General features: G+C 41.5%; 3 protein-coding genes across 4 annotated transcripts; all 3 read left to right on the top strand.

Moving 5' to 3' along the window:
- Positions 1–852: 852 nt before the first annotated feature.
- On the top strand, positions 853–2294 carry LOC9270209 (F-box/kelch-repeat protein At1g23390). The gene has a single exon (XM_015768485.3). The coding sequence runs from the start codon at positions 1004–1006 to the stop codon at positions 2207–2209; it is 1206 nt and encodes a 401-aa protein (XP_015623971.1). The 5' UTR covers positions 853–1003; the 3' UTR covers positions 2210–2294.
- A 3839-nt stretch (positions 2295–6133) lies between these two features.
- Positions 6134–11442, top strand: LOC4329319 (oligoribonuclease). Its single transcript, XM_015768221.3, has 9 exons — positions 6134–6342; positions 6557–6719; positions 7325–7435; positions 8246–8322; positions 8570–8651; positions 8803–8858; positions 9410–9496; positions 9819–9909; positions 11013–11442. Exons 2-9 carry the CDS (start codon positions 6602–6604, stop codon positions 11132–11134), a joined length of 744 nt encoding a protein of 247 aa, XP_015623707.1. The 5' UTR covers positions 6134–6342; positions 6557–6601; the 3' UTR covers positions 11135–11442.
- A 2862-nt stretch (positions 11443–14304) lies between these two features.
- Positions 14305–20403, top strand: LOC4329318 (7-dehydrocholesterol reductase). Of its 2 annotated transcripts, XM_015771895.3 has the most exons (14): positions 14305–14591; positions 14707–14932; positions 15142–15197; positions 16252–16354; positions 16446–16511; positions 16747–16860; positions 17080–17206; positions 18440–18540; positions 18668–18793; positions 18882–18946; positions 19066–19147; positions 19223–19305; positions 19901–19968; positions 20084–20403. In XM_015771895.3, exons 1-13 carry the CDS (start codon positions 14455–14457, stop codon positions 19965–19967), a joined length of 1353 nt encoding a protein of 450 aa, XP_015627381.1. In that variant the 5' UTR covers positions 14305–14454; the 3' UTR covers position 19968; positions 20084–20403. The 2 variants fall into 2 exon arrangements, with proteins under 2 accessions (XP_015627381.1, XP_015627380.1); XM_015771894.3 differs by having other exon boundaries at positions 19901–20403.
- The last annotated feature ends 2021 nt before the right edge of the window (positions 20404–22424 follow it).

Here is a 22424-nt window from a genome sequence, read left to right as displayed (position 1 = left end):
TTGATTTGCCTCTTTAGTCATGACATGGGTTATCTGGCCGTAGAATAGAATAGATAAAATCAAATTTAAGACGAAAGATGGAGGTGAATATAATCTTCGAGGAATCTATGATGTGGCAGCTAAGGAGCAGTCCAATTTCGTTTGGCAAAACGATTATGATAGTAAGAGAGAAGGTGAAGCACTGTTGCAGATAAAGTTAAAAGTAAGAAGTTACAAGGATAGCGTAGTCTCTTAACGACGGCGAGTCTAGTGCAGTCTCGTCAATCGGCTCACAGTGAAACTACAAAAAGAACCAACCTATGTCTGGAGGACATGTGAATCAATATGGTGATTCTATTACTTCTAGGTGACGTATATTTGTCAATGTGAAGTTTGTTAGAATAGGTGTCAAATATACTAGTCCCACTAGAAGTTGGAATATGTATATGATAGAGTTAGAGTCAGACTCTGTTATAGGTAAGGTGGGCACCACAATGTAACTATAACGACTATAATGTAGCGTAGATACGCAAGAAGATGATGATGGTGTGGCTATGGATTCATAGCGGCTAGGTGTTATGTTGGTTGGAACGGAGCGTTCATAATCAGAGCTTTGGGGATTAGGTTTCGACTGAATCTCGTTAACAAATATTGTGTGTTGTTGTGTTGTCATCTGATATATTTTAGGTGATGAATTGCTGAAGCCGTCAGGAAAGGTTAGTCATGCTTCAATTTCTCCCGTGCATGTCCTGTTTCAATTTCGTCCAAGTAACTCTGGTGTGGAATGGCATCACACACTCGTCAGCAACACGTCTTACATATTTCACCAACCCCGGGAAGACTACTCATCATTCGTTAGGTCGTAGTCGGGTTGGTAGGTACTTGGCGCCATCAACGATTCGACCAACAGATTAACGTTAATATAGGAGTAGTTAAATAATGCATTTGCATTTCAAAAGAAGGTGATCGATTAATTCATCCACTGATCCTCAAGCAGCAGCAGTGCAGCTAGGATCCCATTCCCATGGAGGCGGCGGACGCTGCCGACTCCGTGCTGCACGGCGACCTGCTGGAGTGCGTGCTGCTGCGCGTGCCGCACGGCGAGCTCACCGCGTCGCCCGCGCTCGTGTCGCGGGAGTGGCGCCGCGCCGCGCGCGAGGCGCACCAGCGCCACCGCCGGCGCCGGCGGCACCTCCCCTGCCTCGTGGCGCACGTCCACGGCGCCGCCGCTGGCGTCGGCCGCTCCACGCACGTGTACGACCCGCGCGCCGGGGCGTGGGCCTCCGATGGGTGGCGCGTCGCCGGGGCGCTCCCCGTCCGGCGGTGCGCCTGCGCCGGCGGCGACCGCGTCTACGCGCTCTCCCTCGCGTCCATGGCCGTCTCCGAGGACGCGGTCGGCGCCGCGTGGCGCGAGCTGCCGCCTCCGCGGGTGTGGCGTGTCGACCCGGTCGTGGCGGCGGTGGGTCCCCACGTGGTCGTGCTCGGCGGCGGGTGCGGGGCGACGGCGGCCGCGGGCGTGGTGGAGGTTCTTGACGAGGGTGCAGGGTGGGCGACGTGCCCGCCGATGCCGGCGCCGTTGGCGTCGAGGTGGGTGTCATCCGCCGCCTCGGAGCGGCGGGTGTACGTGGTGGAGAGGCGAACGGGGTGGGCGAGCTGGTTCGACCCGGCGGCGAGGCAGTGGGGGCCGGCGCGCCAGCTCCAGCTGCCCGAGGGCAACAACACCGCCTCCGTCGAGTCATGGGCGGCCTGCGGCGTGACAACGAGCGGCGGCGGAGGCGCCAGCGAGCGCCTCCTCGTGCTGGCCGGAGGCGGCGGCGGCAAAGTCTCGCTCTGGGGCGTGGACGGCGACACGCTGCTGCTGGACGCCGAGGCGAACAACACATCGATGCCGCCGGAGATGTCGGAGAGGCTCGGCGGCGCCGGCAGCATTGCCGCGGCCGCGGCCGGCGCGGCGAGCGGGTACGTGTACAACGCGTCGGAGCCGAGCAAGGGGGCGGTGAGGTACGAGCTCGTGGACGCTGAGGTTGGTGGCGGCCATGGCAGTTACAGTGACAGTGACAGCAAGAACGGTCGCCATGAGAAGACGTGGGGGAAACGTAGCAGTGGCGGTAGTAGGTGGGAGTGGGAGTGGTTGCCGTGTCCGCCGGCAGCTGCTGCAGCCATGTCGACGTCGTCCTCCGCCGTCGTCGTCTTTGCGTGTTGCGGATCATCGTCGGCTCCAAACAAATGATGTTATCTACTCCTATTGCTCCGTGCATGTATGTACAGTACGCCATCTAATGATGTTATGATGAAATGAGATGGTGATTGGTTAATTAGTGCTCAATAACTGTTTCTTACCGGCCGTTCAAACAAGAACAAGATTTCATGGGTCGGGCCAACCAAATTTGACCAGCTTGATACTTGTTAGGTGTTGCTGGTCAGACAAAGACCAAAGAGATCGTAGTTTACATACTATTGTGCTTTTATCATTTTTTAGGTTAATACTAGTAGTATAGTACGATACTCCCTCCGTCCTAAATCGTCCTGTGCATGCATCTGGGAGTCCAGGTCCGTCCGCGTCTCGAGCAGCAGGCCGGGAGTCCATGTTCGTCCAGAAGCCAAGCCTTGGGCGAGGAGTCAGTCAGGTTCACCAAACCGTTTTTGTGGTGTTACCATCACCTCACGGTTTAGCGGTTATCACAGTAACCCCACAGTTACGGTGAGATATACTGTGGTTTTAAAAAATAAGAAAGTTATCGCACGTGATAACCGCACGATTTTATAAACGTGATGAGTCAGGTTCGTCAAACTCAAATATAAACGCAAGTAGAAGCAGAAGAGACTACTCTCTAACCTTCCCTCCTCATCCACGCTACTGTACTTCAGTATTTCCTCGTTGAATTAACCTATCCAATTTCTCCCCAATTTTAGGTCGTTCTCACAACCGGCATTCTGGCAATGATGGTTCTCCCCAATTTTACTACTAGTATTACTACTATATATATTTTTTTGATGTATAAAAAAATATACACAGATGCAAACTTTGTATACGACGTGTACAAACTTTATATACAAGTATACAAACTTTGTATACGTACGTATTAAAAAATAAAAAAAACATCGCGTATATTCGTATATAAGTATACAAACTTTATATACGTACGTACGTGTATACAAACTTTATATATATCGTATACAAAGTTTGTATATATACGTATACGTATATGCTTTAAAAAACCGAAAAGGAAAAAAACAGAAAAAAAACCAAAAGGAAAACCGCAAAAAAGGGAAAAGAAACCAACGGAAAAAACCAGCGGGCCCCAACCTACGCACGCGGCCACACGCTGCCGCGCGGCCCCCTCCGCGCACGCCATGTGCCTCGCCGCGCCGGGGGGGGGGGGGCACGCGGCTGATCGCCTTTTAGCTCTTTCGGAGGGGATCCCGCATATTCTCGGTTCAGATTTTGTATTTTAAGGAAACGGATTTTATGCATTCTACTATTTCTTTTGTTATTATGATTGTTCCAGAGAGAAAATTTAATCTCTGAATATGATTGTTAGGGTATGTATAATGGTTGTCAATAGTGGAAGAAAGAGAAAGAGGAGAGACAAAACATTGTTGTTATGTATAACAACGACTTTTAATCACTATAATATATATAGAAATATGGTTGCATGAGGGTAAAAAAAATGAAAAGAATATTAACAAAAGGAATATTTTTTGAGTTAATGATTAGAGTCTTTGTCGTGTTAACTATTATAAAGACACGGTCTCTAGATAATCTTATATTGTTTAAGAGACCATACTCGTCTCTACCATTGAACATGCCCTTACAGTTTACCAATACGGAGTAGCATGTGTTTTGTACTAGCTTACACTGATCTGATTTCCACCCAAATCCTAGATCACTCCGGGGGGAATTGGTTAAGATCTAATAGGTAATTCGGACTATTAAATTATTTATTTGTTTTAGGGTTTGGTTCTTTACATTGACCTGATAATTTGGAAAATAGTCATATCATGAAAACTGAACCTTAATCATGCAATGTTTATCATAAAATTAGTTTATCCCGTTGCAATGCACGGGTATCTTTTATAGTACTATATTATTTTCCAACTATGAAACCAACATCATACCCAATTTGGCCACACAAATCCATGCATCCACTAGGTCATGTATCATAAGCGATGCAAAACCCCCTTTAATCTAATTAGCACTACCCAGACCACAATTTCATCTAAATAATTAAAGTACAAGTGATCGACATCTCATCACAATTAAATAAAAAACATTTGCCTGTTTCATGTCTAAGGCATGTATCTTGAGACAGAGATAATCATAATAATATATATTTGATTGGACTCGAACAAAAAAACAGTAGTAACATAGGTTTCCATATCACATACAAGCGTCTGTATGAAAAGCAGAGCTAAATTTGGATTGGAGTCCAAGTTTAGAAATGTTGAAGTTTGGAATTGTAAAAGGATGTTGTTTCCCTAGTTTGAGTGGTTTCCTATGTAATTAGGATTTCTAGTTCTATTAGGATTTGTGGCTAGCCGCAACAACCATGTTTTGAGTATAAATAGAAGAGGGGTTGAGGCTAAAAATACATCGATTTTTTGGGAGAAAAAACTTAGAGTCTGCTTTGAGCTTTCAATTCTAGTTCGTGAGTTGAGACGGGAGTGATTTGGATGCACTTTATAAACACATCTTGATATAATAAAGCTGATCCACTTTCAAGAGTTTCATCGAGGCATATCTATACTTTCTATATATTTTGTACCCACTAGCAATTATTAAAAGCTAAAGCTCAATATGCAAGTATGTCACCTCATCACCCATTAGCAATTTACATGTTAAATTTTATATAAGCATGACGCATCATCTTGTCCCCCACATCATTTTCACAACATTTCAACATTCATCATTTGTACAATATTTCACATATATCCATCCATCAATTCCACAGCAAAGCGCGAGGTATCACCTAGTTTTTCTAAATCTCGACAGCCAGACCAGCGGGCAATCTAACCAGCAGCAAGCAAGTGGTCGAATTGGCGGTAGCGAGTAGACAACAGACGAGTAGTCTGGCCGGAGGCTCCAAGGCGGTTTGACTAGCGGCAAGGTAGTGCGGCACATCAATAGTCTAACAAACATTGATCCAACAGTTTGACCGGTCGCATCTCCACTCCACCAGATTTGAGGGTTTTTTAATTCTACAAAAGGATTTGGTTTTTACTGTTCGTATCATTCACCCTCTCTGGTAGGTTGGTCCTTATATTCGATCCTACTGAGTACAAACTTGTGCAATTTAGAATTGATTGATATGGATACGGTAATCCGCAGGGACACACACGAAATTGGACCCAAAGGCATTTATTTTTGTTTTGTAGTATCTTCTCTGGCTCGATGTCATCATTGATGTCGGAGATGGTGAGTAGGACGAGGTGTAGCAACAAAGTAACGGGATGATTGAAGCTACAACGAGAATGGCAACGTCAGAGACCTCAAACACCACGGCATGTACTCGGGGGACCTTATCGCAGACATGGATTGCGATGTTCGAGGCAGCTAAGCCTACGTGGCAGATCCATAGGCCCGCGACCACTAGGTACATGAGTGCGTCATCGGCGGTCACGGTTTCACGACTGCGTGCTACAATGACCATGACAACAATTTGCACCAGTTGTTAGAATGTAGCTCTAGGAGACACTCGCCACACAGTCTCTAAGCTGTCCCTTGTCTCCCTCATCACCCTTGTTGCATGCGCAAGGAGCTTGAAGCATGATGGCAGGTTGTGAGAGAAGGCCGGTGGCACATCGGCGACAGTAGCAAAGGAGCTTCAGCAAACAAAGACGCCACCACCAACGATTGCTTAGGAGGATTGGACTGGCATTAGCTATGTCACTGGTAGATGGGACTCATGAATTATTTATATTTTGTTTATAACTGTAATGACATATAAGCACCACATAGGGGCCACAACAGATGAAGACCATGTCAACCTGTCGTGTGGAACGAAACCACCATCCAAAATTGGATGTTTTCCCCTTTTTTTTCATTGCAGTTCGGCTCCGCTCTGTTGGGCCGAAGCCACCGATGTTGGCCCAACTTAAGTCCACCGAGGTTGGTCACGGTGGGGAAAGGGCCACCAGCTCTCCGGCGTCCCCCGGCAGCGCTTCCTCCCTAAACCAACCTCAGCCTCGGTTGCTCCGTGCCCGTGCGTGCGATTCCGCGTCTGCCGCTGCCGGCCGCCGACCGCCGACCGCCGGTGCGCACCTTCGCCGAGGGAGGAGGAGTCTGTTATCGAGCAATTTCAACAAGGGCGGGGCCTTAATCTCCTCGTGCAGCTTGTAAACCTCAGAGTAGGGGTGGGAAAGGTAAAGCGTTCTTGCTTTTGGGGGCGAAGTGTACAAAGATTAACTAATATATTACTATATGGTGACAACTTCCTAAACATGATGTTGAAAGAGGTAGTGATATGCTAGCTTTACTTTTCTTGCATGTATCCACTACTAGGCAGCTAATTTGTTTGAACCTCCGAGGACCTACATGTGTTTGATGGTATTCAATCTGTGCTCGTTTTCTTTTCAGAAGTTTGGTGCGTGGATTAAATTAGCTGAAAGAGAAATTTGGGAGATGAGTGAGCTTGCGAACAAGTTCTTGGTTCTTCATCTAGATGGTGAAGGTGGTGGAGCAGATGATACAGAAGAAGCACTGATCCAAACATCTTCCAGCATCAAAGAGGCTGATGCCGGTAAAACCTGATTGTTACCCCTGTTCTTCTAAAGTAAACTAAGTAATGGATTATGGCATTACGCTGATATAGATTTCCGCTGCTTTATTCCTGCATAGAGAATTGCTACTGTAACTCATGTTTACTCCAGTATTCTTAGTTTAAGCAGTTACATTTTGTATAGTATGCCTGGGGGTTCACTGGACTACAATTTAACTTGAATTAAAAAAAAATCCAGCAAACCACGGTGCCTACTTTTGTACTGAATTCAGTTAGCCTTGCAAAATGTTTTGCTCTTTTGACATTATAACCACATGCCCTATATGTTTTAGAATATTTGATGTTTGATCTTGAATAAATTCCTTTTCTGTTATGTTGAAAATTTATTTACAATGGACTTGTTCCATAAGCATGTCTACCAGCGTCATGGTATGTATCTTATTAGATAAAGGAATTTTCATTAAGCAAATGAAAGCATTATGATACATGTAAGGAAGACCCTTTTTCTTACCTGTAACTACAACTGACACTTATGTTCATGTCTTATACGATTCTTTCCATTGAATTTCTTATTCTCAATCAATATATATTCATTAATGGGGTTAGATGTTGCATCCACCATGCAGGTGAAAATGCGCTGAGTGACACGTTGGTACTAAATTACGATGAAGGATCTCTTGTATCATCATCTGGTGATTACCAGATGCCTTTGGTGTGGATAGACTTGGAAATGACTGGTGTGTTTTTTGAGTTATCACTTGTTTATCTTGCAACATTATGGGAAGAATTCATTTTTATGTTGCATTTTCATTACTTTTTTCGTCCTAACAGTTTGTGTTTTTATCATACTTCAGAATAGAATGTTTTATTATTTTTATTATAATGTTTCTCTAAGGAGAGATATGGTATCATTTCGTTATTAATGGACCTTTAATAAGTATATATGCACACAGTTGATATGTAAATGACAAATCATTCAAGATTGCTCAGTGGTCTGGATTATATAGCAGTAATTTTTTAACAGAATATCAGTGGTCTATTAACATGGTATCAAGCCATTGTTCACTTGTTCGGTCTGGATGATATAGCATTTTTCACAGAATATCAGTGGTCTATTAACATGGTGTCAAGCCATTGTTCACTTGTTCATTGTGAAAAGGGAGACATACATCAAATTTCTGATGTGTGGGTTTCATTAGTCGGGCTATAATCTTGGATTCTAATGAACAACAGAACAAATTTCGAACCAAATATGGTTATCTCCAGATCTCCTATATCCTATATAATTGGTTAGTTGGTGGTCTTCAACATCCAATAAGAAGGATAATACTGGAACTTTGGTAGTGATAGCTAAATGTTGTTTGATTTCTGATCTGATGATGGTTGCTGCAGTTGGGAATTTAATCACTCTTTGCATCTCTTTCTCTCAATTAATTGTTTTATGTATAGTTAAAAGAAATATATTTCAGATCATGTTTTGTCTTTTTTACATCATACCTAAAATAATTAGGTAGGACTAATGGGAACTCACTTATTGGATAATGTAGGTTTGGATGTTGCAAAGGATCGGATATTGGAGATAGCTTGCATCATAACGGACGGTAAACTTACAAAACAAATAGAGGTGGCAGTTGAATTTAAATACCTTCGTAGTTTGTTCTACATATATTCTGGATACTGTAATTCGTACAACACAATGGTGTTCTTTTCATCACATCCGCTATTTTGATTAATACTAGATGAGTGACCGTTGAATGCTACAAATATCATATGTTATGAAACCCACAGCTATTTGTTAATCTAGTCTGTTCCTTAGTTCTTTGTTCAGGTGCCAATTGAATATTATGACATGACTGTTTTTGGTTATGCAGGGCCCTGATTTGGTTATAAATCAGAAGAAAGATCTGTTAGATAACATGGATGAATGGTGCAAAACTCATCATGCAGCTAGTGGTAAATTGTTTGTATTTTTTTTCCTGAATACACAGGAGATCTGCGTATCATTTCATTAAGAGAGAGGTTGTTTGTTATATTCAAAGTACCATTTTCTTGTTGTGTGTTAATTTTCTAAATATTAATCTTATGACATGTGAAACTTATGTAGGATTGACACAGAGAGTACTACAGAGTACGATTTCAGAGCATGACGCAGAGACACAAGTATGCATATGTTTACCCTCGTATTTTTCAACATATTGGTAGACATGCTTATGAAGTTACATCACTCAACCAATATGTCTCAATGTTTAAACCTTTGGTGTAGTTTAGGACTTCTTTAGTTGCCTATTTGCTACTTGAAACTCACATTTCGTATAACATTTTGGTAAATGTATTTATATCAAATAGTCATCATGATTTAAATTTGCAGTATAGTTTCATTTACTTATCCTCATTCTGAATAATATGATATTTGTCAGAATAAGTGGCTCTAGTAATATATTGTATTCCTATAGGTCTAGTTTACGCCCAGAACTACAGGGGTTAGTCTACTTGACTCCCTGATGGAATGATGACTATGTAACGAGCTAGAGATAACTGCACAAATCTTAAATCCTAATTAGGTGCTGCTGGTAGCGTCCCCTGTCTGAGCCCCTTGCATCCTCCATGGCTGTGGCTTGCCCATGACAAGATATAAATTAATGTGTATCTTGAAAGATTACATAGTTACACTAATGTTTTTGTAATAGAAGCTTCTGTTGGTCCATTTGCAGGTGTTAGATTTTGTTAAGAAGCATGTTGGTTCATCTCCTCCATTAATAGCTGGGAATTCTGTTTATGTGGATTTACTATTTTTGAAGGTTAGTAAGAATTGCCCTTTAGAGGTGTCATATACTAGCTGGGATATTGATGCTTTATTTCTTTTACTTTGTGCAACACAGTGAGAAATGATACACAGTGAGATGAGCATTTTTTTCTGGGGACATTTTCTGGTCATGGACCAACACATCTGCCCATTATGAATTCTTCACTCTGAACGCATGTTATTGCACAAATATATGCTCAATATTTCTTGCGATACTAGGCATAACATATTGATCATTTTTGCAAGGTTTTTCCATTTTAAATATGACTTATAATCCCTTGGAGGATGATATTTCTATTTTATACTTTTCTTTACAGAATTATATGCCGCAGCTTGCAGCCATCTTCTCTCACGTTATTGTTGATGTGAGCAGTATAATGGCTTTGTGCATCAGATGGTACCCCAAAGGTGAACTAAATTTTTTAAGTTCTGCCTGATGAGTATTAGTGTTTGACTGTTTTCCTAATTCCTATCAAGTCTGGGATATTCCATTAATTTATTTGGTAACTGCACTTATTTGTCTGCCAATAGGGATACAGTTTTCCTATTTCTTAACAGTATTTTTGCTTCAAGTGTTGCAATGCCATGAAGAATTGCAACTCGTATTATGATACTATGGAGAAGACTTTTTTTATTTATTTATGATGTTTGAGAAGACAAATAAAACAATTCAATGCCAATATTCTTCCAAGCCTACTATGATCTTGATCCTTACATACCCTTATTTGATGACACGTTACAACTAGTAAATCACTCTCTCAACACTAAAAATCAAGCTAAGAGTAGGATCATTGCAATTGCTAAACTTTAGATTTCTTAACTGAAGTCGTGAAAGTACACAACTATTATGAAACAGAGCCAGGGTGTAACTAAACAATTGCCATGAATAAATACTCCAGTTTGTTTCCAAACAAAAAGAAAAATCTCCAGTTTCAGTAGAAAAACTAGCCAAATGACAGCATTTGTTAGCCTGGTACATATCCCTGTTAAATTTTAACATCATGATAGTTGTTGTTTTATGCTCCCTCCATTGACAAATGTAAGTCCTAAAGTTTGAAATTGAATGGTCTTGTTAAAAATTGTCTTGTATGAAGCTTTTTAATGAGGTTTCATTACTGTGCATCTTTTTTACTCTCTCTCTCTCTCTCTCTCTCTCTCTCTCTCTCTCTCATATGCATTTATGTATTACCACCCACATCTTCATAATCCCAAAATAATTACATTTGTGGTGCATTTCAAGTTTTTATCATCTATATCCTTGTGTGAAGTCAACGTGCGCCTATGTTAATCAACAGAGGGAGGAGATGTTTAGATTTTGCGCCAACTCAAATTAGAGCTTTAGTTCTACTGAGGTTCAATGTAGTGACATTGTTCTATCAAAGGTCATGTTGCTGGCTGTGCCAGCATCTTCCACGCATCATTAAATTCTAAATTCAAGATCTCCTGTGATGTGAAATAAATCGTGCAAATATATCGATGAAACTTGACATCCTTTGCCACGTTCTTCGCAGAAAGGAAGCGAACTCCTCAAAAAGGGAAAAAACATAGGGCAATGAATGATATCAAAGAAAGCATCGCTGAACTGAAATACTACGAGGACAACATTTTCAAACCTCAAAAATCTAAGCAGTAGCTACATGGATGGAGCATGGTGGGCATCTTCATGATGGACAGCAAATCGATTCACATGCTAGCCATGATTGAAAATGGATTTTTCATATCAATATTTCCAAGTGTCACTTTGACCTCGTATTTAAATACGTGTTTTGTTTTCATGTCCATTGATCAGTGCCTGGATGTAAGTATGCCTATGTTATTCACCTGTGAATGGTATTGGATCTATGAGCACGGGAGCCCATCACGGTCAGAGATAGCAGTTATATCCGTGTATTGTCCCATTTTGTCAGGTGATATCCCTTTATATAACTGTAATTTCTTGCACATCTGTTTGCATTCATGTATATTCTATTAGGTGAAATTAAATAGGAGATAGTTGTGCTTGGTTAAGATATGGAAGTAGATGGAGAAATTAAATATGAGATGGTTGTGATAGTTGAGATAAGTGAGTATATGGAGAGGTTGCCATATTGTGGAATAAATTTTAAATACTACAAATCGTTATATTTTGGGATAAAAGGGGACATACTTTATCTTTATTCCAGAACATTGGATACCCACTCTGGGAGATGACATTATAACAAATATCACTTAAAATATTATAATTGTTGTTCTAATCCCACTCTAAATAGGTTTTTTTTTTGAACTTTGGCAATTATAATATGATTTCTAAGTAGGACTATCATTTGCATTGATACTTTTGCCCTTGTCTAAGTTTCTCTTCATTATCCAAGAAGATTAAATAATTTATATCAAGAATTGATAAATATGAATATGTACACATCTCAATTTAGTATGTATTAACTTAATTTTGAAATTCGAAATTAATAGAGTAATTTTTAGAAAGCTTCATCTATTATGGTTTAAGTTGCACAAAACCTCGGAGATTTTAGCACGTGACACATAACTTCGGGTATTATAGTATTATATAAAGTTTTATAAAACCACACCATTAACCATTATAAGCAAGAGGCAGGCCTGGAGACGTCCAGTCCATTGTGCATGTTATTCTCCCTCTTCTTTCCTGGGTTATTACTGGAGGTTTGTACCAGGGTATGGAGCTTCTCTCTTCTGTACTGCGTTGAGTTTGTTGTGCTGTTAGACCTCGTCGTACTTCCATTTGGCGTGCACCGGATTGGGAGGTGAGCAGGATCTCCAAATTGTTGCCGCGGAGAACACCTGCAATTGGACTGGAAAGTAGCAGGGGATTGGGAGTTTGGGGCTAGAGAAATAGAGTGTTTGAGGAAGGGAAGAATCAGGAGGAAGAGGAGACAAGGCAGCAGCCTTCTGTTCTATTGTTCATAGGCCTTGTTTAGTTGGGGAAAATTTTTGGGTTTGGTTATCACATCGGATATACAGATACACATTTGAAGTATTAAATGTAGTCTAATAACAAAACAAATTTCACTAGGGAACTGCAAGACAAATTTATTAAGCCTAATTAATCCGTCATTAGCAAATGTTTACTGTAGCACCACATTGTCAGATCATGGCGCAATTAGGCTTAAAAGATTCATCTCGCAATTTACACGCAATCTGTGTAATTGTTTTTTCCTTACATTTAATACTTTATGCATGTTCTATGACGGCGTGAAAATTTTGTTTTGGGAACTAAGGGGCTGTTTGGATGGGACTAAAAATTTTTAGTCCCTGTCACATCGGATGTTTAGACACTAATTATAAGTATTAAACGTAGACTATTAATAAAACCTATTCCATAACCCTGGACTATTTCGCGAGACGAATCTATTGAGCCTAACTAACCCATGATTAACCTATGTGATGCTATAGTAAACATGTGTTAATTATGGATTAATTACATCTCATTTATGTAATTAGTTTTGTAAGTAGTCTATATTTAATACTCCAAATTAATGTCCAAACATTCGATGTGACAGGGACAAGTTTAGTCCCTGGATCCAAACACCACCTAAACAGGGCCTCCTGGTTGCAACGAGGCTAGGTTTCGTTGTCTTAGAGCAAGTTTAAAAGTATAGCCAACTACTAACTCCAAATCATCTATAGTCGATTTAATAGCCAATTCATACAATATTTACCTATAAACATATATTACACTATTGATACATGGTCCCACCTGCCATACACACACTGCGTCTTGGAGTTCGTCCTGCAGCTGATTATAAATCTGTAGCTCACTGCTCTTCTCTCTCCTCTTTTATCTCTTTAAAATATGTTTATAGTTAGCTTAATAGTCTGCTATTGTACCTGGCTAACTGCTCTTATCTCTCACACATTAAGGGCAAGGCCAATGATGTGTAACAGTTGACAATAAGGGTGTGGTCCACCGTAAGTAGTAGTAGCAAATATGGATCTTCCTACTACCTCCGTCCCAAAATATAGCAAAATAGCAGTTATGGCCCCATGTCCAGATTCAAATTCCTATAATGGGTCTCATCCCATCCTAGGTTGCTACATTTTGGGACGGAAAGAGTACAATGGTTATAATGTGTGTGGGAGAAATTAGAGTGGGTCCCATTGGTCTCAGTGGGGATAAAAATGAATCGGATCGTATTAACACCAAAATTAGTTGATTCGGTTAAGAAAAGAAGCCGATTGGTAGATGGAAGTTTTTTCCAGATCAAATTGAATTCAAAGAGGAATTTGTCATTTAAATTTTCTTCTAATTATAGAATACAACGATGGGTATTTGTCCTTTAAATAAGAAATCCCTAATCACTTATCCTCCGACCTGCTCACAATTGACAGTCACAATTGACAGTTACATGAGACCATGTGTGTGACTGTCAATTGGCAGTATATGAAATAAATATACTTCCAACAGACCCAGACCACGGTTTTCCTAGCTTAAAAAAACTCCCGATACAATTGGCAAATATTGAAATACTCTGACAAAGCGCTCATCACCCATCACCGTATCACCCCCCCTACAGTACCAAGGAAAACACGAAATATCCCCCCGTGTCATACGGCCAGGCATAGCAGTGGACACAAATAAACAGAAAACAGTGCCGTCGCTTCGTCGCGTACTTGCAGGCCATGCACGTCGCAAAGATTCCCATCCATCCATCCATCCCCTCCCCTTGGGCGCGTTGCGTTGGGGCGGAAATCCCGACGCACGCGCCGCCCTCCGATCCGCGCGAGAACCACCGATCCACACCCACAATCCACACACAAAAACACTCGCCGGCACGGGCATTCCACCCTGTTGGGCCCCGTCTGTCTCTGCCCCACCCACGCATACTAGGAAGGCAGGGGAGACGAGGAGCCAGAGCCAAGTCAAGCCGCTTCCTCTCCTCTCGTCTCGGCGCCTCACTCGATCTCCTTCCTCCACTGTCGCTCAGATCGACGCGGGCCATGGCCAAGCCTAGGGCCTCCGCCGCCGCGGCGAAGGCGCCAGCCTCCACGCCGCCCAAGACGGTGCACTCGGCGCTCGTCACCTACGCCTCCATGCTCTCCCTCCTCTCCCTCTGCCCGCCCTTCGTCATCCTCCTGTAAGCGCCGCGCCGCATCTCCCTCTCCTCCGCACCCGATCTGTGACCTGACCCCCGAGATTTTTTTGGGTTTTGCGTGCGTGCGTGCGTGCGCGTGCGTGCGGGGGCGTTGCAGGTGGTACACGATGGTGCACGCGGACGGATCCGTGGTGCGGGCGTACGAGCACCTCCGCGAGCACGGGGTGCTGGAGGGGCTCAAGGCCATCTGGCCCATGCCAACCATGGCCGCCTGGAAGATCATCTTCGGCTTCGGCCTCTTCGAGGCCGCGCTGCAGCTTCTCCTCCCCGGGAAGCGCTTCGAGGGCCCCGTCTCCCCCTCGGGCAACGTGCCCGTCTACAAGGTGCCTTGTGCTGGCTGCCATGGACTCTCTTCTCAAATGCATTGCTCTAGCCTCTCCGAAATGGAGAGAAACGTCTCACCTTATTTTACCACCCCCCCCCCCCCCCCCCCGAAAAAAGAAAAAGACTATTGTGATAGTATTTTTTGCTCATGTCCTTTTAGTTAATAATTATCGTTTTCTCTGTTTTTTTTTTGCTCTCTTTCTTTCAGGCAAATGGCTTACAAGCATATGCAGTGACCTTGATAACATACCTGAGCCTGTGGTGGTAAGATAGTCTTCTTTCCTTATGTGGACCTGCTGATTGAGGATACAGTTCAAAACTTGGGATTACGACACTCAACATTCACCTGCCTTCTCTGTTCAGCCATCTAGCAAATTGTCTGTCTGTCCATGCTTGCTTGTTCCCTCGATAACTATGCCTATCTATACTATTTATATGATAGTGGTCAGCCGGAATTTGTTAGCTAGTGATTGTGAAAAGTAGCTTTGAATGTATAGCCATTATGTTCTCCTGACTTCGATCTAATTTAAAATACCATGCTTAATAAACAGCATTTTCTCAACTGTAGCAACTATAGCTTCCCCATTATCATGATGGCTGACAGGACAATTTCATACACACTTCTTTGGTTGCCTGTTGTGGTTGTTTAATTCTCGAGGACTCAAGGTGCCATACTGTCCCACAAACATTCCAACATACCTTAGTTTATTTTGAAGTTAAAATAGTTACTAATGCCACCCAAACACAAATCAACTCTTGGAGCTTGGCACCAATTTTTTTACCTGAAGTTGCTAGGTTAAGCCGTGTGGTCCCCACCTTCTTACCATCTTGCCCATGCTATCCACTGCGGATGCTTTTGGGTACTATCCGTTCTCATTAAAAGCACCACCATGGAAGTTGGGACTTGGGAGTGAACTCTAGCAAAAGCACACACAGGCAACTTAGAGCACTTAAACATGGGCTTGTTTGTTGCATTATTTTCTCCCTTTCAAATTTGAGTAGAGTAGTTGTTATCCTGGATTAATGCACGCCTTGCACGAGGCTCAAATTGATGAAGGAGCTTCGATGCACCTTAGCATATGATGAGCACTATAACATATTAATATTTCACCCATGATTTTGGTACATTACACAATGGAGGAATCAGGAAACCATTAATAACTTGTTCTGCATATTTTCAAATTATATTTATTTTATTTTTATATTGTGTTTGTGACAACCCTTTTTGTAAGCTACACCATGGTGATTCAAAGCCTTTTATTGTACAATTATCATTTGTATAGCCACTATTCGCCTAAACCATTTTATCATCTGTCAGGTTTGGAATTTTTAACCCTGCAATAGTATACGATCACTTGGGGGAAATATACTCTGCTCTTGTATTTGGAAGCTTTGTGTTCTGTATTTTTCTGTACATAAAGGTGAGCTTATTTATTAGGCTTGTTATTCTTTATGTAGATATGTACCATGCTTCGTTTATTGATGGGCTACCCTTCTTTTTTCTCCATTTAGGGTCATCTTGCTCCATCTTCATCTGATTCTGGATCCTCAGGGAATGTGATAATTGATTTCTACTGGGTGAGTTACATTTCTTGCATGTGATGGGTTAATTAGATCGATCAATTATATGGACTTGTTCTATCATTAGTATTGTATTAGCGATGACATTCTTCACCTGTGTTTATATTTGATAATTGATACACAGTGATAGTGTTTATTATTTATTTTCTCTTTTTTTGTGGGGAGGTATTTTCATTATTTTGATTTTACATGAATTTTTCTTTACTTGTGTATATAACATGTAACATTCCAGGGAATGGAACTATATCCTCGCATTGGTAAGCACTTTGATATCAAAGTGTTCACAAACTGCCGTTTTGGGATGATGTCCTGGGCTGTTCTTGCTGTAACCTACTGCATAAAGCAGGTCAGAATACTATAATACTCTGGTGATATGCTAGCTTGCAACTTAGAGGCACATCTATGCTTTGGTTGCTATCCAATATCTAGTACTTTTGTACATAGAACTCACTTATGTGCTCTAAAATAGTACAATGGGAATGTAAAAGATAGAAAGCTTTTGTTAACATTATATGATTAAGTTATCCACTAAACTTAGTTGATTTCTTTGAACTTTGCAATGCAGTATGAAATGAATGGCCGAGTTGCAGATTCAATGCTTGTGAATACTGCATTGATGTTGATCTATGTCACCAAGTTCTTCTGGTGGGAATCTGGATACTGGTGCACTATGGACATTGCTCATGATAGAGGTTGGTAGCTCCTATGTTTTTAATTACATGCATCTTAACGTTTCAAAATATGATGTTTGAAAAGAAATTTTCTCCAAAATGAAATGCTGTATGTAGGTTAATTCTACAAATTTATTCATGTTCTTTAAAGTTAAGAATAGTAGCTCCTTACATTCAAAGGATGTCACCGTGATGTATGCAAGTGCTTAAATGGTGTAATTAACTCAACTGTCTCATAGTGAGACAAGCTAAGTTGACCTGCGAAGATAACCACAACCCCCTCCCCCCAACCCCCCAAATAATAATAAAGTTAAATAAAGTAATACACAAGTGAACTTAATAAATTTATATACGACAAAATGTGAAGACTGTTAATATTGATTTTTCTAGGTTACCACATCATCATCATAAAACTTCTGGGCCATTACCAGTTATTACTATTTCAAAGAGGTTTTGCATGTAAACTTGAAGATACATGACCCTGTAAACCTCAGTCAATCATTGCAGAAATGCTTTCATCAGTGTATCTTAACAAGTTCATCAGTTACTGATCCTCGTAGATGCATTTAATTAGTTGTGTGGATCGAACACAACGGTGTAAGTTACATGTTTTGCAAAAAGAGAAGCCGCCGGCGGCAGCACCAACTCTATTTGCTAGATAAGGACCCATCAAAGCAAGGGGTGGGTAAGAGAGGGCATTGCGTAAGGACACATTAGCATCAAGGTATCGGCATGGATTTTTTTTTTGGAGGGGCAAAAGATGTACCTTGGATTTATGTTCTACAGATCAGATTGGATGGGTATCTCACTGCACCTAGTAGCTAACATATGGATGCCATGACAAAAATCTCAAGCCCTAGGGCCTGAGGCCCTAGCTGTCCTAGGCCTGATACCACCCCCAATTATAAAAAAAAACGCACTTAGTGACCTCACTTGAATCAATTGTACAAGTTCGATTACTAGATACTTAGTTTCTTAGTTTACAGTGACCTATTAGAACCACCATGACAAATTTGATGAAGCCAAGGTGTATTTTATTCTAATAATCCCTGGAAGATGTAAATAAAGTGAACTATTTGAACCACCATGACAAATTTGATGATGCCAAGGTATTTTATTCTAATAATCCATGAAGATGTAAGTTTGAAATGAGAAGCCAGGATTGGATTGGTATTGTCGTGTGATTAATTGATACAGCACTCAACTTTTAATTTGCAAGCATGCACTATTTTGCTGACATATATTTCCTACCAGCTGGTTTCTACATTTGCTGGGGATGCTTGGTATGGGTTCCATCAATATACACCTCTCCTGGAATGTACCTTGTCAACCACCCTGTGAATTTGGGTCCCCAGGTTCATCTTTCAGAATGTTTTTCTTTCATGTGTTAATTGTATTTGAATATACTGTTTAGTTCTACCAGATGATGATTTGTGATTGTTGTCTAACAGTTGAAATGAATATCTGTTAAATTTGTTGCAGCTAGCACTCTCAATTCTCCTTGCTGGAATATTGTGCATATATATAAACTATGACTGTGATCGTCAGCGCCAAGAATTCCGTCGGACAAATGGGAAATGCTCAATATGGGGCAAAGCTCCATCTAAGGTTGAAGCATTAAATATTTAGCTGCTTCCAAATTAACAAATAGCATGTTTATAACATTGCTGACGTCTTTATTTTGGTGGAACTTTAGATTGTTGCTTCCTATCAGACTACAAATGGAGAAACAAAAAGCAGTCTTCTCTTGACTTCTGGATGGTTAATATATTCGTCATTTCTTCTTTACATAGTTCATCAAAAGTGATTTGTACCATGTTTGTTTCAATAGAGGCAATGAATGGCTTTTGAGCATGCACCCTCATTTTCCATTTGGACAGGTGGGGCTTGTCTCGTCATTTTCACTATGTTCCAGAGATTCTATCTGCTTTTTTCTGGACAGTTCCAGCTCTTTTTGATCATGTAAGCACACCCTGATTACAATTTATCTCGACTTTAGCCAGGATGGTAATAACTGTGGTCCCTGCTTTCGTGTAGTTCCTGCCGTACTTCTATGTGATCTTTCTGACCATATTGCTGTTCGACCGAGCTAAAAGGGATGATGACCGATGCTCATCAAAGTAAGTAAACTTTACCACCTGTAATATATAAGTTGAATGATTCAACATTTTAGCTAATGTTTCACACTGATAGAAGCACATGTTCCAAATATTAAAGCTTATTAGTGTAGAGGATAATTTCTGGGAACAGCCTAGTTGTGCAAGTTTTATCCCTGATGGTTGATTCTGAGTAGGGATTAAAATGGAGAGGATATGGACGGATAAAGCTCGTACCATATCCGTTTTCATATTTTAGTTGGATAAGGAAACAAATACAAATTATCTCAAATACAAATAAGGACCAAATATGATTGGACATGAATACGGAAACAAATATTTCTCGGAACACGAAACCACCTAAACTTTTAATAAAAACAAATACAATCATACATAATTAACTCATATTACATAAAACGTTTCATCATAGACTAAACAATGCTAGTTAAGTTCAACATGTACAACATTACCGGTATAAATGCATGTCTAACTGATATTCTTATCCGTATCTGGATTATCCATTTTGAATTGTATCCGTATTTGTTTTTCTCTAGAGCGGACGGAAACTATTCGCTCGTTTTCATCCTGATTCTGACGTGAGTTTTATGCATTCTGACAGGTATGGCAAGTATTGGAAGATGTACTGCAACAAAGTACCGTGCAGGGTTATTCCTGGCATTTACTGAGGTTGTTGACCATGTTCAACAACTTCTCGGGATAAAACTCAGCCATGTTGTGAATTCCTTTCTCTGGGACGATCTACTGCTGTTTGTGTAATATGTCATTAGCTTGATGTATGCAGGATTAGATTCGGGCTGATTGGTTTCAACCTTTTGAGTTTGCTGTATCCAACCCTGACACAGATGAGTCAACGATGCCGCCAAATCGTGATTTTTCTTGTTAGCTCGCTGATAGGAGAGATGATTGCAGGATCATAGTTTGTGTAGTTTGTACCTTATAATGGATGTTTCGACTTCATTTTTCTGCTAGAAGCGATTAGGCAGCACGAAAATGAAATTGTTTGAGGTTCTGTACTGCTCGAATAATGTTGCTGCAACTGTATTATCCATGAACTGTAATAATTCAAAGTTTGGCAACAGGCATGGTGATTGGTTCTACACATTTTATACCTGACAATACCTCTGTACAATTCTCTTGATATCCTACACAGAACAATGTGTGGCGTGTGGTGTGTTTGAGAGAGGGGAAAGAAAAAGATTGAGAAGACACGTAAATTGAGGCAAGCCATTAACATGTGATTAATTTAGGTATTAATTATTTTACACTTAAGAAAGATTAATATGATTTTAATTAACTTTTTAAGTTTTTTTTTTCAATTAAGATACACATTCCTCCTCTCCCTCGCTCTTCTTTCGGCGCATTTAGGCTAGGCCGGCATGTGGATGGGGATATCGGGCATTATAGATGGGCGGCTTCTTTCGGCGCATTTAGGCTAGGCCGGCCTATGGATGGGGATATCGGACATTATAGATGGCCATCTGGGCCGCCCAGCACTGCACGGCTCAAGCCCGACTATGCCTGGGCCGAGGCTTGTCGGGTCGGCAAGACCCGATCGGCACACCGGACCGTGCCGTGCCAGCCCACGAGCGGCATACATGGCCCAGGAACGGCCCAATACTACTCGGGCCATGCTGGGCCAGCCCGAAGGCACGATAGCCTATTGTGCTTCCTCATAGAAAAAGTCTATTTTTGGTCCCTCAACTCTGTGGTTGTGTTTAAATGGCTGAAAAATTTGTATACCTCTTGTTTTGGGCATTTGCCTTATATGATTATTTAAGTCTATTTTGCGTCCCTATATTTTTTTTGATCGGGCTGTGCTGGGCTGGCCCACCGTGCCGAGGGTGCAGCCTAGGCACGGCTCGGCTGTTGGGCCGGGCCGGCACGGGCACACCCTAGTCGGGCCATGCCGTGCTTGGGCTGGGCCAAAATTGCGTGCTTTGGGCCGGGCCGTGAGCCTCGGGCCATATGGCCATCTATATCGGACATTTCTATATCCCATGCCTAAATCCTTAACGGTGGTCTATCGGACATTTCTATATAGATACTTCAAAACGCAAATTTTGGGCCAAGATCAAATGTAATACAATTTCTCCTAAGATAATTAGCTATGTGTTTAAAATACTCTTGTCCAGATACATAGCTAAAAGTTAATATAGTTTAGTACAGTAGTAGTATTAGATGGAATATATAGGCAAAAGGACTTAATATTAAGAGTTATGACTTGGAGCTTGAAAATCTTCTAGCAGCCGCAGCCTTTTCTAGAATCTCAAGTCTCCCTTATTTAAAGAAAAATAGTTTAGATTATTAGTCATATTATGAGAATTTATACATGTAAAATAAAAGATGAATTAGAAGCTATAAAAGAAACCTAGCTTTTGAATCTTAGGACCCGTTTGGTAGGGCTCTAACTCATAAATTTAATTTTAGGAGTTACGTCTGGAGTGGAGTTATGGAGCTCCCTAAACTCAATTCCATCTATCTTAGTTGGTGAGAGCACTTCAGCCAGCTCCATTTTCTTTTGAGTGGAGTTGAAATCATTGGTTTGTGCCAATTGATCCCTTAAGCTCCTCAAATAGGATCTAGGATTGTGAAATGACACAAAGTATTACCTCTTTTTTAAATTGTTTTCGTTCCTGCAAATCTCATACAAACCAAACGGATGTGGCTGATTACATGGTTATCCTTGTTAAATACATCCTAGCAAGAGTTTGTGACTGTATTATTTAAGTCTGTTATTTTTCCTCGGAAAAAGTATGTTTTACCCCCTGTACTATCGTGGTTGACCGAACCCTCCCCCCCCCGAAGTCGAAAACCAGTCATTTCGTACCCCGAACTATTAAAACCGGATACTTAACCCCCTTAAGCACACATTGGGGTGGTTTTGACCGGAGTCGTGCGCACATGGCAGTCCAACGTGGCAAGGTGGCTGAGTCAGCTGAGTCGCGCCTGGTTTATAGCCTTGACCCAGAAAAATTTCCCCTTCTCGTGAGAACCCTAGCACAGGCGATCTCGTCTGCGACTCTTGCACGGCGGCGAGAGTGGTGTGGTCAGAGGCGACGGGGCCGGAGATCTCCACCACGGACGCGGCGGCGACGGTGTGCAGTACGGCCACCTCGACCTCG

Source organism: Oryza sativa, chromosome 2 (genome assembly GCF_034140825.1).
Source record: "Oryza sativa Japonica Group chromosome 2, ASM3414082v1".
Lineage (NCBI taxonomy): Eukaryota > Viridiplantae > Streptophyta > Magnoliopsida > Poales > Poaceae > Oryza > Oryza sativa.
This window is presented reverse-complemented; position numbering and strand designations above follow the sequence as displayed.

Excerpts from the sequence above, each read along its gene's own strand:
- LOC9270209 (XM_015768485.3), top strand. The coding sequence starts at position 1,004 with ATGGAGGCGGCGGACGCTGCCGACTCCGTGCTGCACGGCGACCTGCTG.
- LOC4329319 (XM_015768221.3), top strand. The coding sequence starts at position 6,602 with ATGAGTGAGCTTGCGAACAAGTTCTTGGTTCTTCATCTAGATGGTGAA. Across the intron at positions 7,436-8,245 it reads GATAGACTTGGAAATGACTG|GTTTGGATGTTGCAAAGGAT; the intron begins GTGTGTTTTTTG and ends TGGATAATGTAG. Across the intron at positions 8,859-9,409 it reads AGCATGACGCAGAGACACAA|GTGTTAGATTTTGTTAAGAA; the intron begins GTATGCATATGT and ends GTCCATTTGCAG.
- LOC4329318 (XM_015771895.3), top strand. The coding sequence starts at position 14,455 with ATGGCCAAGCCTAGGGCCTCCGCCGCCGCGGCGAAGGCGCCAGCCTCC. Across the intron at positions 14,933-15,141 it reads GCAACGTGCCCGTCTACAAG|GCAAATGGCTTACAAGCATA; the intron begins GTGCCTTGTGCT and ends TCTTTCTTTCAG. Across the intron at positions 16,861-17,079 it reads TAACCTACTGCATAAAGCAG|TATGAAATGAATGGCCGAGT; the intron begins GTCAGAATACTA and ends TTTGCAATGCAG.